At 39.9% G+C, this 16,042-nt stretch overlaps 1 protein-coding gene across 10 annotated transcripts in view; it reads right to left on the reverse strand.

Annotated features, from left to right (window-relative positions):
- Window positions 1–452: 452 nt before the first annotated feature.
- fmnl2a (formin-like 2a) overlaps window positions 453–16,042 on the reverse strand; it is a 67,777-nt gene continuing 52,187 nt past the window's right edge. For 2 of the 10 annotated variants that reach the window (XM_038285590.1, XM_038285596.1), the window contains 19 exons: window positions 15,215–15,289; window positions 14,606–14,716; window positions 14,234–14,383; window positions 13,875–13,976; window positions 13,444–13,756; window positions 13,078–13,272; window positions 12,569–12,589; window positions 10,817–10,941; window positions 10,529–10,731; window positions 9,954–10,188; window positions 9,795–9,863; window positions 9,627–9,707; window positions 9,415–9,544; window positions 9,169–9,332; window positions 8,962–9,063; window positions 7,041–7,136; window positions 5,978–6,101; window positions 1,884–1,983; window positions 453–1,511 (listed from right to left, as the gene is read on the reverse strand). In XM_038285590.1, coding sequence (XP_038141518.1) covers window position 1,511; window positions 1,884–1,983; window positions 5,978–6,101; window positions 7,041–7,136; window positions 8,962–9,063; window positions 9,169–9,332; window positions 9,415–9,544; window positions 9,627–9,707; window positions 9,795–9,863; window positions 9,954–10,188; window positions 10,529–10,731; window positions 10,817–10,941; window positions 12,569–12,589; window positions 13,078–13,272; window positions 13,444–13,756; window positions 13,875–13,976; window positions 14,234–14,383; window positions 14,606–14,716; window positions 15,215–15,289 — 2,397 coding nt within the window. In that variant the 3' untranslated portion in view covers window positions 453–1,510. Of the gene's footprint in view, window positions 1,512–1,883; window positions 1,984–3,624; window positions 3,746–5,977; window positions 6,102–7,040; window positions 7,137–8,961; window positions 9,064–9,168; window positions 9,333–9,414; window positions 9,545–9,626; window positions 9,708–9,794; window positions 9,864–9,953; window positions 10,189–10,528; window positions 10,732–10,816; window positions 10,942–12,568; window positions 12,590–13,077; window positions 13,273–13,443; window positions 13,757–13,874; window positions 13,977–14,233; window positions 14,384–14,605; window positions 14,717–15,214; window positions 15,290–16,042 lie in introns of those variants that run through there. The other 8 variants (XM_038285591.1, XM_038285589.1, XM_038285593.1 and 5 more) reach the window with 8 other exon arrangements.

A 16,042-nucleotide genomic window follows, 5' to 3' on the forward strand; every position in this document is an offset into this window, starting at 1 on the left:
CAGGAACCCTTTTGTGTTGTCACACCTTTAACGATGACGGACACACGAGATGAAACGCTTCAAAGTTTTGTTTCAGTGGTTAAATACTATACATAACAAAATACAGTAAAGAAAAGACAGTAGCAACTAATGCTCAGTTATGTCAAGTATTACAAGAGCCATTGGGGTGGAGTCTTAACTCCTGAGAAAATGTTTAATGAGCTTCACAGGCTTGTTTAGTTGTCGTAAATTGTTCCCGGAACTACATAAAAGGCTGTGAATTTAAAAATAAAGCACATACTATATCTAAATCCAGGTAAGCCAAATCAGATTCAACCCATCTTTTAATGTTAGATGTGACAGAAGCTTTGCAAAAGTGTTTCTATCCCATTTTGAAGTTATGAATCTGAAGGAAACTGATTCATATTTTTTTTTTTATATATTTTTAATAATACATTTTGGAGAATTGTGCGAGAAAACTAAACAGACCATCTCTCCTGCTAAACATAGTGGTGGCAGCATCATGCTGTGGGGGGATTTTTTTATTCTTTTTTTTCAAACCCTGCGAAAAGATTATTAAAAAGTCTTGCAACTGTAACATGACTGCCACACATTAGGATTTATGATTTTTTTTTTTTTTCTTGGTCTTTTAAACCCAGCTTCACTGTCATTTCAGTTCACAATGATGCACCACTATTGCATAACATACCATTGAAATACGTAAAAGATGGGTTCTGGGTTAAAAAATGGAAGCAGTTTAAATGCTTTAGCAGGACACTGTAAAAAAGTATGGAAATGTCTGCAATAAATACAGTTCACATTAGAGTGGTCTATTTTTTCTTTTTACACATATTTTAGTACAAATATAGAGTTTTAGTTTTGGTACTTTCTTCATGCCAGTTCACCCCTGGTTTTTAAAAATAAGAATGAGATGATAAAAAAAAAAGGTTTGAGGAATGAATGAGAGCACAGGAATGTGTCAGAAGTTATTTAAATAAAATGAAATAAAATTAAAAAAAAAAACAGCGAAAAGGGGGAAAACTTCCCGTACATTCCAGACTAGCTTTTCCAGAGTAACATTATTTCACATGGCTCCTAAGGCCTCTGCATGTCCAGTTTAACATCTCGTTTACATTAAAGTCAGCTCAAGTCTTATTGCTTTAAGTGGGGTTAATTAAAATATTCAAACAGAAGAAAAAAAAAATCACAAAACAAAAAGGTTCAGGCACTTGACTTGATTTCTATGTTAGATTCAGTCCCAAACACATCTCAGTCCTTCATTGTTTGACATTACGGTATATATAGTCCTCTTATTTGCTACAAACACTCGATATCCTTCGTTCTGCGTCAGACTTTCTTTCAACCCATCTTTCCACGCTCCTCTCCTCCCATCCTCTCCTGCACATCCTCTGTCCTCGCTTGTTACACGACCACTTCTCCGTTATTCACCGGCCGCAGGTTCTGATCGTCGAAGCGCCTCCTGACGCTCCTCCGCACGGCGTCGGCTCGTCTGTAAGGTTGATTCCTCAAATCTGGGAGAAGTAGGAGGAAGAGGGGATGGGACAGGAGAGCTTAAAGTCAGCGTACCGTATGTCAGTGCTTTGTTTTTCTGTAATGAGCCCACACATTCAGGAGTGCTGGTAGCCTAACTTTTCAAAGCAGCATGAGATCTAAGCACACAGAATAAAAACAAGTCTGACTGAGATGGCTTTTTACAGTAAACCTCTGCATGAATCCAGAAACGTCTCATGCATCTTGTGAACCCAAGATGCATATAACTTTATTTAAAGATAGAAGAAACAACTAAAGGAAGCAAGATTTTCAAATAATCAGGGTAAAAAGATAAAGAGGAACCTGAACAAATAAAATCGATACAAGAAGGGAGATAATAAAGAAATGCTTGCCAGGTTTGGGACACATCCACCACTACAGGAGTGCTACTGGAGGACTTCCTTACCCTCAAGGGGACATTTGGAAATTTAGTAATATTATTCTTCTTTAGTTCTGGATGAAGAAAAGACAAAATGAAGGTTAAAAATAAGAGGAAGATGCGGGCTGACTGGTGCATGTCAGCTCGACATGATCGCTTTGGAGAACTGCGACAGCGGAGCGGACAGGAGAGGCTCAGAAAGGACAGAGCTGGAGGATGTTAACTGGCTCAACTGCATAGAATAATAGAGGCCTGTTTTGTTTCTGTTACTAGACCCAAACTGCTTTAGCAAAGTGGCTACCAGCGTATCAGGAGACAAGCCCATTTCAAACCTCCAGTTAGGAGTGACTGTAAATAAATAAAAAAATTAAAAAAAGCATGGACCCAAACACACAGCAGAATTGTTATATTCAGCAGAACCATCACCATAAACCGACCAAAGCATGCAACCACCCAGGATACACTCACTAATAGAAATGAACGTGCACAGAACCCGGCTGCATGACCGTTAGCTCAATCAGACAGCAGTAATGGAACGTCATGCAGCAAATACAGTGGCTTGCAAAAGTCTTAGTAAATGAAATGTTCATATTACTACCTGCAAACTTATTTTTGTGGGATTTTCTGGTGCAATAGACCAAAATAATATGCATAATTGTGAAGTGGATTTTATTATTGACGAGTTGAGAAAAAAATCATTAAAAGTAAGACATATGAGTCCCATTTGCTGTTTGCTTATAAGAAAAATGCTTTTTTTTGTCTTTATTAACCAAAGGATCTTCTTTCACTCTTTGTTCCTAATATTTCAAAGTTGACTGGCAGAAAACAGACTGCAAATATCCCAAAATCACCATCCTAACGGCTTGCAAGAAAATAAATAATTTTCATTCCACTTCAAAATTATATTCTTCCTCACTTTAGTCTATTACACACCCATCCAAAACAGTTAAGTTTGTGTTTATAAGAGCAAAATTGTTTAGTCAGACTTTAAATCAGGCTTTGTGAATTCTTTTGCAAGGCACAGTAAGAGCAAAGCAGCCTTCAGACAGAAAAAAATAACAGTCAGGAGCAAGAGCAGTGCAAATATCAGCTAGAAGAGCAAAAGTGCATTGTGGGAAAGCAGAAAAGTTAAAGCAAGCAGCGTGCAACAATCAGTATCACTAGTGGTGATGACATGTGATAAATGAACACAAACATTATGATTTTATCTTTCAAAACATTGTAAATCAAACAAGCAAGTGATAATGCCACAGGCACTAGATACAATATTAGTCATACCTGAGGTGTATATTTAAACAGACTGTGTGTGGTATTGAATGTGGCTAGCTGAGCTGCAGCTTGCTGACCATGTTAGATGGATGGCCACCAGGTGGCAGTACTCAGCCTGGCATTGTTGATGCTACATTGGGGGAAAAGTTTCCTCCTTGGAAGGCGGATCTTTCTGTGACATTATGCTCTGCTGAGGTGGGTCAAAATGATGGTGAAAAGTTGTGGACGTCACGCTTCATGCAGGCGGGCTGAGAAAACATTTCTAAAAACACACCATCATGCTTAAGGACTAAAAAAAAAAAAAGCACACAACACACAGTGAGGATTTGACGTGTGTGTCCCTGAGAAAACCAGTGTCCACAGTATAAAGGGTTAAAGGGGGGTTGTGAAGAGGCATGCATGCAGGAAAAAAATATATAAAGAAGAGAACGTTTTGTTCCAGCAACCTTTAAGAAGAGACAGAGATCTACAAGCTTTAGTAATGGTACTCCTCATTGAGAGCGGGCTCACAGAAGAACCGAGAGCCGCGCTTGGCTGTGCGGGCGGTAAAGGGCACGGTCTTCAGCACTGCATCGAGAACGACAGGGAGAACAGCCAAGACACAAAACAGGACAAACACAATATGAGAAAAGCAGGTCTTCTCTACAGGATTTAGCAACGGTTAGCAGTAAGCAGGTACCCCACTGCAGCAACAGGACCCCTGGAGAAATGTTTGGATGCTAATCCTAAAACCCCGTTTTTACCCCATTATCATCTTAAACCTCAAACATCATAAAAAAACATATGAAATGTTCTTTGATTTATTTCTAGTCTAGTAGCAAATCATTTCTAGAAGAAACAATTAGGAATTACTTAACTCTTAGATGTGAAAGACTAAAGTCTAATACCAGACCCATAAACAAAAGAAATGAGTATAGAGTTGTGTTAACATATATAAACAGACATCTTAGCAAATACTTGAGAGATCTTGTGTAATGACATATTATACACTGCTCAGAAAAATAAAGGGAACACTCAAATAACACATCCTAGATCTAAATGAATGAAATATGAAAATAATAAATGGAAATCAAATTAATAAAACAATGTAGGCCTGGATTTGGAGTTGCACATAAAATATAGGTAGAAAAAAACAATACAGGCTGATCGAACTTTGATGTAATGTCCTTTAAAACAGCTCAAAATGAGGCTCAGTATTGTGTGTGGCCTCCACATGCCTATATGTTCCTATCCTGATGAGGTGGTGGAAGGTCTCCTGAGGCATGTCCTCCCAGACCTGGCCTAAAGCATCTCCCAACTCCTGGATAGTCTCTGGTGCAATGTGACGTCTCTGGTTTGATTGAGACACAATGTCCCAGATGTGCTCAATCAGATTCAGGTCTGGGGAACAGGCCATAGCTTCAATGCCTTCATCTTTGCCGACACAATCCAGCCACATGAGATCCAGCATTCTTCTGCATTAGGAGGAACTCAGGGCCAGCCGCACCAGCATATGGTCTCACAAGGGGTCTGAGGATCTCATCTCTGTATCTAATAGCAGTCATGCTACCTCTGGGGACCGCATAGGGAACTGTGCAGCCCTCCAAAGAAATGCCACCCCACACCATTACTGACCAACTGGTCATTCTGAAGGATGTTGCAGGCAGCAGATCGCTCTCCACAGTATCTCCAGACTCTGTCATGTCTGTCACATGTGCTCAGTGTGAACCTGGCCCTTCATAGCATGATCATGGAGTTGGTTTCTAACCGTTTGCACAGAAGTGCACATTGTGGCCTGCTGGAGGTGCTTTGGCAGTGCTCCTCCTGTTCATCCTTGCATGAAGGCGAAGGTAGTGGTCCTACTGCTAGGTTGTAGCACTCCTACGGACTCCTCTATTTCTCCTGGTGTAATGGCCCGTCTCCGAGTAGCGGCTCCATCCTCTGAACGCTACGCTGACAGACACAGCAAACTTTGTTGCCACAACACGCATTGATGTGGCCTGAATGAGCTGGTCTACCTGAGCCACTTGTGTGAGTTGTAAAGTCCGTCTCATACTACCACAAGTGTGAAAGCATGAGCAACATTCAAAAGTAACCAAAACATGAGCCAGAAAGCATAGGTACTGAGAAGTGGTTTGTGGTCCCCACATGCAGAACCACTTCCTTATTGAGTGTGTCTTGCTAATTGCCAATAATTGACTGTCGATTGTCTTTTCCATTTGCACAAAAGCATGTGAAAATGATTGCCGGTCAATGCTGCTTCCTGAGTGGACAGTTTGCTAAAATGTGGATTTAATTGAAGTTGTATTGCGCTGTTTATGTGATCCCTTTATTTTTTTGAGCAGTGTATTTATAGCAATTGTATTTAACTGCAGCTGATTGATTTGTGCATCTTTTTATTAAAAAAAATAACGAAATATCAAAATGGGGGAAAAACTACATTATGTTGCCTTATAAATATAATGAAGAAGCGAACTGCTGATTGCTCATCACATTTTACAGGAAGTTTCTCTCCCCTTGTTATGGAAGAAAAGGACATTTATTTTCTTGTTTCGACTGACTGACATCCAGAGACAGTCAGATGCTGGCCCTGCACGTACAATAAAGATGGTGTTACAAAGCAAAGGCGAAGAAGATAAGCCATGAGCAACAGGTACCTTTCACTCTGGAAGCACTGAAACAGCTGCTTTATTTTGCTGGAATCATTGTGTTAGTTAGCTTAGAAACCCTTTTTAAAGCTGAGGTGAACCTTCATGCAGAGTATAAAGGATGTGATTGAGTGTATGGCTGCAGTTTGTAGACTGGATCTGGTGACGCTACCCGTGATGATGTCCTCGATGGCGCCGTCTTTTCCCTCGTAGACGTGACGGCTGTCCTTCACCTGCTTCCTCCTAAGCTCCTGGATGAGCTCTTGTTGTTGCCGCTTGCTTTTATGGGAGGGAGACTGAGGAGCACACAGAAAAGAAAGGAAAAGCCACTGAGCCTGGTCCCTGATAAAGGTTTATCCCCACTGCATATTTGCTTTGTGTAAGAGGTTGCTGAAGGTCAACAACTCGATGCACAACTCTCCAGATGCTCATCCAGGAGTGAGTCCTGCTAATCAGCTGAGTTTCCTTAGATAGAAACCTTTAAACAATCAGTCTGTATGATCTGATTGATTCTTCTCTACATCTAAGTCCAGTTTTAAAACACTTTCTTAGCCTACAAAGCCAGATGGTTCTTTTTTTTGTTTTCCTATGCTTCTGGTATATATTTTTAAAATCTCTGTAATGTAAATTTGATTTACTGATTTTATTGTAGTGTTTTGTAATGTGACCTCTTGAAAGGCGCCCATAAAAATCTATTAAATAGACAAATTTCACTCTGCAAAAATGTAAATTTAAGTAAATTTTTCTTAAAATGCATGAATATTTCCATGATTTGAGAATGCAAGTAAGAATTGCCACGGAATATTTTTAAGCACATAATATATCCTGTTTTAAGGGGGAAAAAAACTCATATTGGCAGATCATTATATTTATTTACCTGCTCAAATTTAGGGCAAATAATTTACATTGAGACATATTTGCTTTTTTCCCACATTTTTACATCAATTTATGAGGTAATCACCAACAGTCTTTTTCTCCTGCATCACATCCCTTCATCCTTAGGATCCGTGCAAGTTAATTAAATAATCACTGATTCTGAGTGATGTTCCTCAGCAGGGAATCTTTCTGTATGTCCTAAATACAAGCTAGCACAGCAAGCAGCCCGCGCTCAACTAATCCTCCAAACAAGAGTCTCGGGGAGGAGAGGATGGAGCGGAATGGAGAGAAGTGGATCTGGATTTCCTTCTGGTAACTGCTAATTCCTCAGGGGAGAGTGAATACAAAAAGTAACCAACCTTCTGGTCTTCCTCCATCATGGCCTCTTGTTCTAGAAGTTTCTCCATCATGAGCTGCTCCTGCCTCTTCTTCTGCTCGTTGTCCTCCTCTGCTTGCTGGGAAGCAAAAGATTATTTATTATTAGAAATGGTGATTAAAAGGTCACACCTTGTCCTAAAACAGATAAAATTTCACTTCAGAGTGACTGATTAAGGAAAACAAAATTAAACCTGAAGCAAAGATCTGCAGAGTAAATCCACTAACACACCTGTACAAAGACATTTTTAATGCCTTTTCCAGTAATTTCTTTATTAAAGGCATCTTGATCCTACTTGTATAACTGAGCTCTCCCAATTGCACTTTTCCCAAGCTTTATTAGAAAAAAATACATGACCTTGTGTGTGTTATTTCATATTTCTTTTTATAAGGTTTTCATCTTTGTTAAAGAATAATAGACCTTAAACTTTTTCACATTCTGCCATGTGAAAAAGTTTAACCTTAACATCCATCCATCCATCCATTATCTTACACGCTTGTCCCAATTGGGGTCGCGAGGGGTGCTGGTGCCTATCTCCAGCAGTCAATGGGCGAGAGGCGGGGTACACCCTGGACAGGTTGCCAGTCCATCGCAGGGCAACACAGAGACACACAGGACAAACAACCATTCACACACACACTCACACCTAAGGACAATTTAGAGAAGCCAATTAACCTAACAGTCATGTTTTTTGGACCGTGGGAGGAAGCCGGAGTACCCGGAGAGAACCCACGCATGCCCAGGGAGAACATGCAAACTCCATGCAGAAAGACCCTGGGCCAGGAATTGAACCCAGAACCTTCTTGCTGCAAGGCAGCAGTGCTAACCACTGCGCCACTGAGCAGCCCTAACCTTAACATATTCTGCATATTATTAGGGTTTCCTGTGACCCATTAAAACAAATTAGTATATAACTTGTGAAATTAAAGAATAAGTTAAACGTGTTTTGTTTCCATTTCCATTTTCTCACAAATGGACATCAAGAGAGAGGCCTGCATTTATTCTGCATTTATTCTGAGCCTAATCAGTCTCTGTAGAAGCATCTTTACCTGCAGCTCTACCTGCCTGGCCATTTAGAGAATGTCTCTACCAGCTTCTCACATCTACATAGTGGTATATTCAAAAATAAGATCAAATGGCTCAGATTGCCTCGGATAAGTCTGTTTTGATCTTAACCATTTCGTGTAGCTCAGATTGTATGCTAGAAGGTGCATCTTTGCCAAAAAATTGTCTCAACCCATCTTACCAGAAATTTTAATCGGTTTCCTCACATTATTGGAGAAAATTAGACCAACAACACAAAGTTGCCACTGCTATCCTACTTTAACACGCATTTCAGCATTTGTGGAAAACTGCTATCGGGGCTTTTCTTGGCTCTCTCCTTATCGTCATCTTGTCCTATTAGCTAATTCTCCCACCTGAGCTGTGGAGGACTGCAATTCCTCAACCATTGACATCTTTTCTCAAGAACACTCAGTTTCAATACTTCAAATCATAAAATGCTTTCTAATATAATTCTCATAAACATCTCCATCTATCCTTGTTGCTGTTTTCTGTCTTTTTTTTTTTCTTTGTGATGTCATTTGTTCACTAATGTGGATTTGATCACAAAAAAATATATGCATCCACACTGATATGACATTGAACGCCTCCGGGCTCATGTTTCTGAAGCTAATTGGTTTGGCTGGATTTTATTTGGAGTTATCAGAGTTAAGGGACCTGAATAGAAATGCATACATTTTCAGATTTTAATAGTCAAAAACAAAAACAAAAAAGCATCCTAATCCATCCACTTTAAAAACAAGTTAATCTACAAGATATAAGCCCTAAATATCACAATGAGGTTAGTAACTGAAGGCCCAAAGTGTGAATGCTTTGCAAGAGAAGGCGTGCAATCAACTCACCCTGTACGCCTTCACAAACCGCACAAACACCGGGAAGAAAACAGACGGCGGAGTTGTTTTAGAGTTCTCCCCGAAGAATTTCACAGCCTCATCAAAGGCATCCTTTTTTTTTTTTTTTTTTTAAAGAGAGGGGGAAAACAACAAGTTAGTGATTCAATATTTAGAGTATCACTGAGAGCAAAGTGGGTTTCTGTTATTCCACGCTACCTGTGCAATCTTAGCATCATCCTGCAGCTTTTTCAGCTTCCCCTCATTGTGTGTGATAAAGTCCTTCAGCATGGTGTTGTGACCATGCATGCTGTACTCTCTCCTGGTCAGCTCCATGCCTCTCTGCAGCTCCTTGACGTCCAGCAGGACGTTCTCTAGAGACACTACAAGAACACAGGGAGTGTTATAATATGTCACAATATGGAGAATGATAATATTTGCCTTACAGATAAAGTGTTTGCTTACCTGCAGCTGCTTTTTCAACATAGTGCAATTCATTGTGAAAGAGAGACACTTGTGGGTATTTCTCTTTGACCACGTTGGCAATGTAGTGCAGCAACGTTATTTTGCGGTCTGTAGACTTGGTATCAAGCAGCTAAAAGAAAATACAATAAAAAAAATGTTTCAGAGGAGGAAAAATGGAAGATTGGTTTTAACTGCCTTCAAAACCAACTCACCAAATCTAAACTCTGCAGCTTGAACCCGTACACTGCTCCTCGTTTGCTGCTGTTCATGTAGTTTCCAAGTGCCAAAATAATCTGCAGAATGAGTAAATAGGGATCAGAAACTATACAGAAGAAAAGGACATTAAGGTTTTTTAATAGAAAAAAAAAAAATCCAGCTACCTCTAAAATCTTCTTTAACTTCTGTGATGACTTGATGGACACAGACGCTGCGATGACAGCATGCAGTTGCTAAAGACAAGCAAACATTTTGACACGTCAATTTTTGGACTCCACAGCATCATAAAATACAGAGATCAAGTACGAGGCCGTCTTAATCACCGGCGTGAGCATCTGCACGCTTTCGCTGAAGTTTCCGATGAAGGCCATAATGGTCATCTTCTGCATGAGCCGCTCGATCTTGCTGAACTGCATCATGAAGCGGTCCTCGTCAGTCAAGCTCTCCAGAGGCTTCCGCTCCTTCTCGAACTGCCGCAGGACTTTGATCTCGTTCTCGGTTGGTTGGAAGCGCATCAGGCACTCCACAAAGTCAACCGGCAGAGTCCGCAGGTCGAATCTGGAAGACAAGGAGACAGAGAATATTGTAGGTGACCAAAAATAAAGCATGCTAGTGCCCTAAATTCTGTAAAATGGAATATTTTTTACAGATTTTGACCAGAAAACAGTGGCTTGTCCTTTAGTAGTCGTGAGTGTTGTAGCAACGATGTACATTTGCTTGAGTTGAATTTAATATTTTGAGAATATTTGATTTTTTTACCGATTTTTTAGATCTGCCTGTCTGATTTCAAACAAATGAAAATGCTGTGATCGTTAATATGATTATGATGCCAGATGCGGTATCACCTTAGCTTAATGATAGCAACCAATCAAAAAAAACAACAAAGTGAGAGGCTTACAACTGAATGGCCTTGCAGATCTCCTCGTTTGTCTTGCTCACTTTCCTCAGAGTGATGGCCAGGTTCTTCGCCCTGTTGGAGTCCAGCAGGGTCACCTTGTTTGGCCCCTTATGAGTGACCTTCTGTTTATTCATGGTGAGGTCGATGGGTGGGCCCTGAGCTTTAGTCTTAAACATCTCCTCAAACTCATCAACATTTAGGTCCTAAAAGGCAGAAAAGATTAGATTTTTTTATTAGGATGGACAGTTTGTGGGATCAGAGCTCGTGTTCTGAGGGTGGGTCCGGTACCTCAAGTATCCTCTCATCATCAATCTCGTTGAAGACGGTCCCATTGATCTGGTTTGGTTTCAGGGCTACCCAGTTAAAGACGGGCATGCGGAACTTTGTCTTGATAGGTTTCTTGATCTTAACAGCTGAATGACACAAAGAGAAATTTACATCATGGACTATAAAGGTTCAAACAAACATACCAACTGACATGCAGGAAAAATAGATTCTGGAACTGAAAACATCCGATCTCTAAAAACATACAACCGGATTCAGGTTTGATCACACCAGAGATTAAAGGTATTTTATTTGATTGACATCTATATCCTCAATTAAAACCTCTGCTTTGTATCAATAATATTATTTGAGTTGTCCTTCCTGGCTATTTCCGTTTATTAACTCGTGCAAATGGTCCAGGATTACTTCCTTGCCCTGAGGCCAAACTATTTATTGGGCAGATTAAAGCTATTTGTAGCCAGCAGAGCTGCTCCACTGAACCTGAATGTTGAGGTGGCGCCCTGCACCAGCGTACAGACAAGGTGTCAGCAGAGACACAGCGAGAGATAAGGCTGTCATGGGAAAGGTAAACAGCATTCCGGTTGTACAGACTTATCACTTTAACCAGATCAATGTGCCTCTGCATGCAACAAACATGTTTTTAAGAAACTAACACTTCACTCAAACAATGACACAGCACTACAGGCAAGAGTAAGGGGTGAACCACGCAGAGGCTCTGAATGTGGTATGATCCTATTCTGAAAGATTTACTTCTTTGTGTAATGTGTAATAAGATAACGTCCTGATGGGACCATATACACATCATCATGTTACAACCACAAAATGTTAAGTGTTTTATCAGGTTTCTGGAAGGAATATAACATTTTAAAAACATTTTTTTATAGTTAAACAAAATCAGAAAGTGGGCCGTCTATTTATGTGAAGCACTCCAAATCTGTACTTTATGGAAACACCTTTTTCTCCAATTATAGCTGCTGATGAGAGGTGTCACTGCCATCTGGTGACTGAAATGTTTTCTCATAAATTTTTTGGAAAACAGCTCAGATTCATTCTGATCGTACCAAGAGCATCTATGAAACCCAGTTTTGAAGAAATACTGTCAATTTGCTTTGAGTCAGGGCTTTAACTGGGATATCTTCACAGTAACATACTCTGACTGAAACCACTCTACTGTGGCTCTGGCTTTACTTTATGGGTCGCTGTCCAGCTGGATGGTTGCACCTTTCTTCCATTGTTGCCTTATGTGTAGCTTCCTCCATCAAACAGAACTCCCAGCTAAATAAAAGTTTCCCCACAGCATAATGCTGCCCAACCATGCTTCAACAGCACCCTAAAATTCATGTTTGTTCTGTATCACCAAACTGTTTGTTTACTATATTTTACCCTAATAGCTCAGTTTGTACTTCTCAGTTAACAATTGGGTGAACATTTTATTCAATTTCAAAATCATACAGTGCTCTACATTGGTCTATTAATTAAACCCCCCCCAAAAAAACACACTTATGTTTGTGGTTGTAATTTGACAACATGTAAAAAGGTTAAAGGGCTATCTATATCCAGGCACCTAGGATTTTTTATTGATAATGCTCAATATTTATAATCCAAATTCCTCTGTGACCTAACAAGAAAACAAGACGATCTGGTTTAAAGTATGAATGATACCACATTTAAAACCAAGGAAAACCAACCAAAGGGGAATAGATGTATAGAAGTCAGAGGGAAGGAATGACACTGAACTCAACAGCAGGAACCTACAGAAAAGCTTGATGGGTCCCTCTGGTTTGCGGGAAAAGATTTAGAGAGAAATAGGAAATTTGTCATAGTTAGTAAGAGTGTTTGAAGAAGCACATACCAATGAGACATTTTGAAACCTTTGCAGTTGGAGGTGTGTGTTTACACAGGACTTGAGAAAATAGAGCTAACTCATCCAGATAGTACACAAGTACACATAGCAGCAACAATACACCCACATGTACGTACAGATCTTACAGGTTTGTCTTGACACTGAGCTTATTCAAACCCTTATCGTCATTTTAGAGGAGCACACCCACAGTTCAAATGTGGGATGTATCAGTTAGGAACAACTTTCAAGTCTTAAACATACCTGAATATGAAGAAACAAGCTTTAAATCTACATCAGTATTTGCACACAAGGTATTCAACGCTTTGGTTCCATTTTAGCTTTGAAGGTGATTTTATTTATTTATTTATTTTTTTTGCTTTATTAAGATGAAGACCATAAAATAATTTAGGGTCAATCTCACCTGCCAGCCCTGAGTTCATGATCACAGTGGGAGTCCCACATCCAGGTAGAGGGGGGGCCATAGGAGGAGGTGGAGGAGGCAATGGGGCAGATATCTCTGAAAGGAGCCCAAAGGGGGGAGGTGGAGGAGGTGGGGGTGGCGGCGGGGGAGGTGGGGCAGCGGCAGCTGGAGTTTTTGTCGATGGCCCATTTGGCACTAGGAGTAATTGAGGAGAACAAATGTTTTTTTTTTTAAACACACAAAAAATTATGTAGCCTTAAATCTAAATGCGTGCAATGCCAAAAATCTAGAGCTTGAATTTTCTGCCTCACTATTACTCATCTATGTCCCAGTGTTTCACACGGGCTGATTTCATTAAGAACCTACGTTGCCCGTGGACAGGTGGTGGAGGAGGCGGTGGAGGTGGTGGGGGTGCAGCGGCTGGACTTCCTGCATGGTTCTGAACGGCAGCCGTACTGTTTGCTCCCAACACTGCACCCGGCAAACCCTCCATCCCAGGCGGAGAAGAAGGCAGGATGGAGATGTCCCCGTCTCCTTTCTTTTGGATCCGGATGGTCCCCTGCTTCTCCAGCTCATGGATCTTCTTCTCCAGTTTACTCTGTCGCTGGATGGCCTCGTCCTTCTCCTTCAGCGTCTGCCTCAGCGTATGAATCTGTGAGGTGGTATCTTTGTAGACTTCCTGCAGGGGGAGAAACAAACAAAGTGTAAGGAACTCTAGTAACGGATGCACAGATTTGATGTTCTTCGACAAATTATTAAGACTTAAAAAGTTAAAAGAAGTTGATGCAAGAACGGACTTTGATGGCTTCAAGCTCCTTGTTTCTGGTCATCAGCTGCTTCTCCAGCTCCACAATCTTGGCCATGGCTTCATTTTCCATGTCCTGCAGCTTCTCCGTCATCTGTGAGTGTGATAAACAGGAAAAGTCCCACATTAACATGTTGCAGAAACAACATCTTGCCCGAATTAATTCCTTAAGAATTTATCATGTTTATGTCTTCATTATTAGAAAAGTTTGGGCTTTCTTTTCAAGCTACGTCCTCATCAGTTTTCTGCAGCAGGAAACAATACAACATTAAGCCTTTTTCTAACATAGGATCATGGAGCAAGTCTGTTTAAAAGATCAGAGTGCTAATATCGACAATTGAGGGTTCTCACATGTGAAATGTTCTCCTCCAGCTCCTCCACTCGCTCCAGGGCAGCATTTTTGGTCTCTGCATCCTCCAACAGCGCTCCTACATCAAATACGTTATCCAAATAAGCCTGGATCTGAACCTGGAGCTTATCGCTTTCTGTGTGCTTTAGTTTCTGGAAAACAGGGATTAAAATCCATTAAAGTTTTTAGATTTTTTGAGTTTACATTTTCTTTTATAAACATACATATATATATATATATATATACATATATATATATATATATATATATATATATATATATATATATGATTGACAGTTTGTCTGACGGGTGCATGACTGCAGCTTAAACTGTAAACTTTAGTCAAGGAGAGCTCAGCAGAAGTCTGAACTCACATCCAAGTAGTCGTCCAAGCCCAGCTTGGTGAAGTCATACTGCAGGTGAACTCTAAAGTTCATGTCCTCCACCGAGTGCACAACAATGTTGATAAACTGCATACATGCAACCTGAAGAATAAATAAAAACAAACAGAAGGTCAGTTAAACAGCATAATATATACACTGATCCTAGAGTCAGGGTTTGATTTATGCTTTACATTATACATACGTCACAAGAACAATTTAATTGATTTAAGTACATAAAAAAATTATATGTTTTCATACTTTAACAAATAGGGTGGTAAAGATTTATAGAACAATAATTATATGTTATTACTAATGATTACTTTTCATTAGTTATTCTGAAAATCTCTCGTGAAGGAAAATATTCTGTTACTTTTGCTGTCAATGGTTTTCAAAATCTTGTCTTGCCAAAGTGCATTAGTTTGTGTTCTGTAGCATTTAACAAGGTAGAAAAAACCTATACGCTGTTTGCAGAAGAAGTGACGAATCATTTGGATTTTTCTGATCGATTTCCCCGTCCAAGAGCCAATGAGGCTGATCAGATTCCCAAGAGTAGATCAAACAGTACGAGGGAACCAAACTGTTGCATCTGCATAAGCTCACCATGAAGTCAATGTTATTGTCCTCATTCTTGAAGTATTCCATCAGCTTCTCAAACCGCTGCGTCTCCATGCAAACCTGCCAAGCAATACAGTTAAGTGAAAGGGTGAAAAAATTGGTAATGTTATCAACCCATTAAACTGAAAAAAAAAAAAAAGATTTCAGCAGATTTAGCTGCATCATATAAACCACCGGAAATGACGCTTTAAAAAAAACAAAAAAAACAATTATACATCTGCTAAATATTCTTCTGTTTTCACTGAACAGGAAAAATACCCCAATCAGTCTTGAAAGTGATTACTGTTCTTATAAATTATTTACACACATACCTGCTTTTATCTTATCTAAAAGCTGACACTGCATTCTTTTGGCTAATGTTATACCATAAATATAGTATTTCTGGGCCAAAATTCCCATTTTAATCACGGAACTTGAATTACCGTATAAAAAGATGGAAATACTGAGTAGAGTGAAGTTTGGCTGTTCAGAGGGGTCACTGGAAAGGCAGATTGAGGCGTGTTTATTTAAAAACCTCGAGCTTCCATCTGCAGCAGCAAATTAACTCCAGCAAAATAAAGCTAACTTCTCTGACTTTTATTAAAAATCCCAAAATAAAATGGCAATATCTGTGACCATTCTGCTTCGGTTTCATACCATCGGGAACATCTCTCAGCCTCCAGCTCATTAGTTGAGCTCTGCTCTGCCACTAATGCCACAGTCACTGAGAGCAACACTCAATATTTCATTCACATGTGTAAATATTATATAAACTGCACACGCTCTATGTTTTTAAGATGTTCGCTGCAAACTGAAGCTGCATTTAGCTCTGAA

Source organism: Cyprinodon tularosa, unplaced genomic scaffold (genome assembly GCF_016077235.1).
Source record: "Cyprinodon tularosa strain WSP-4 unplaced genomic scaffold, ASM1607723v1 ctg212, whole genome shotgun sequence".
In the NCBI taxonomy this organism is placed as follows: Eukaryota; Metazoa; Chordata; class Actinopteri; order Cyprinodontiformes; family Cyprinodontidae; genus Cyprinodon; species Cyprinodon tularosa.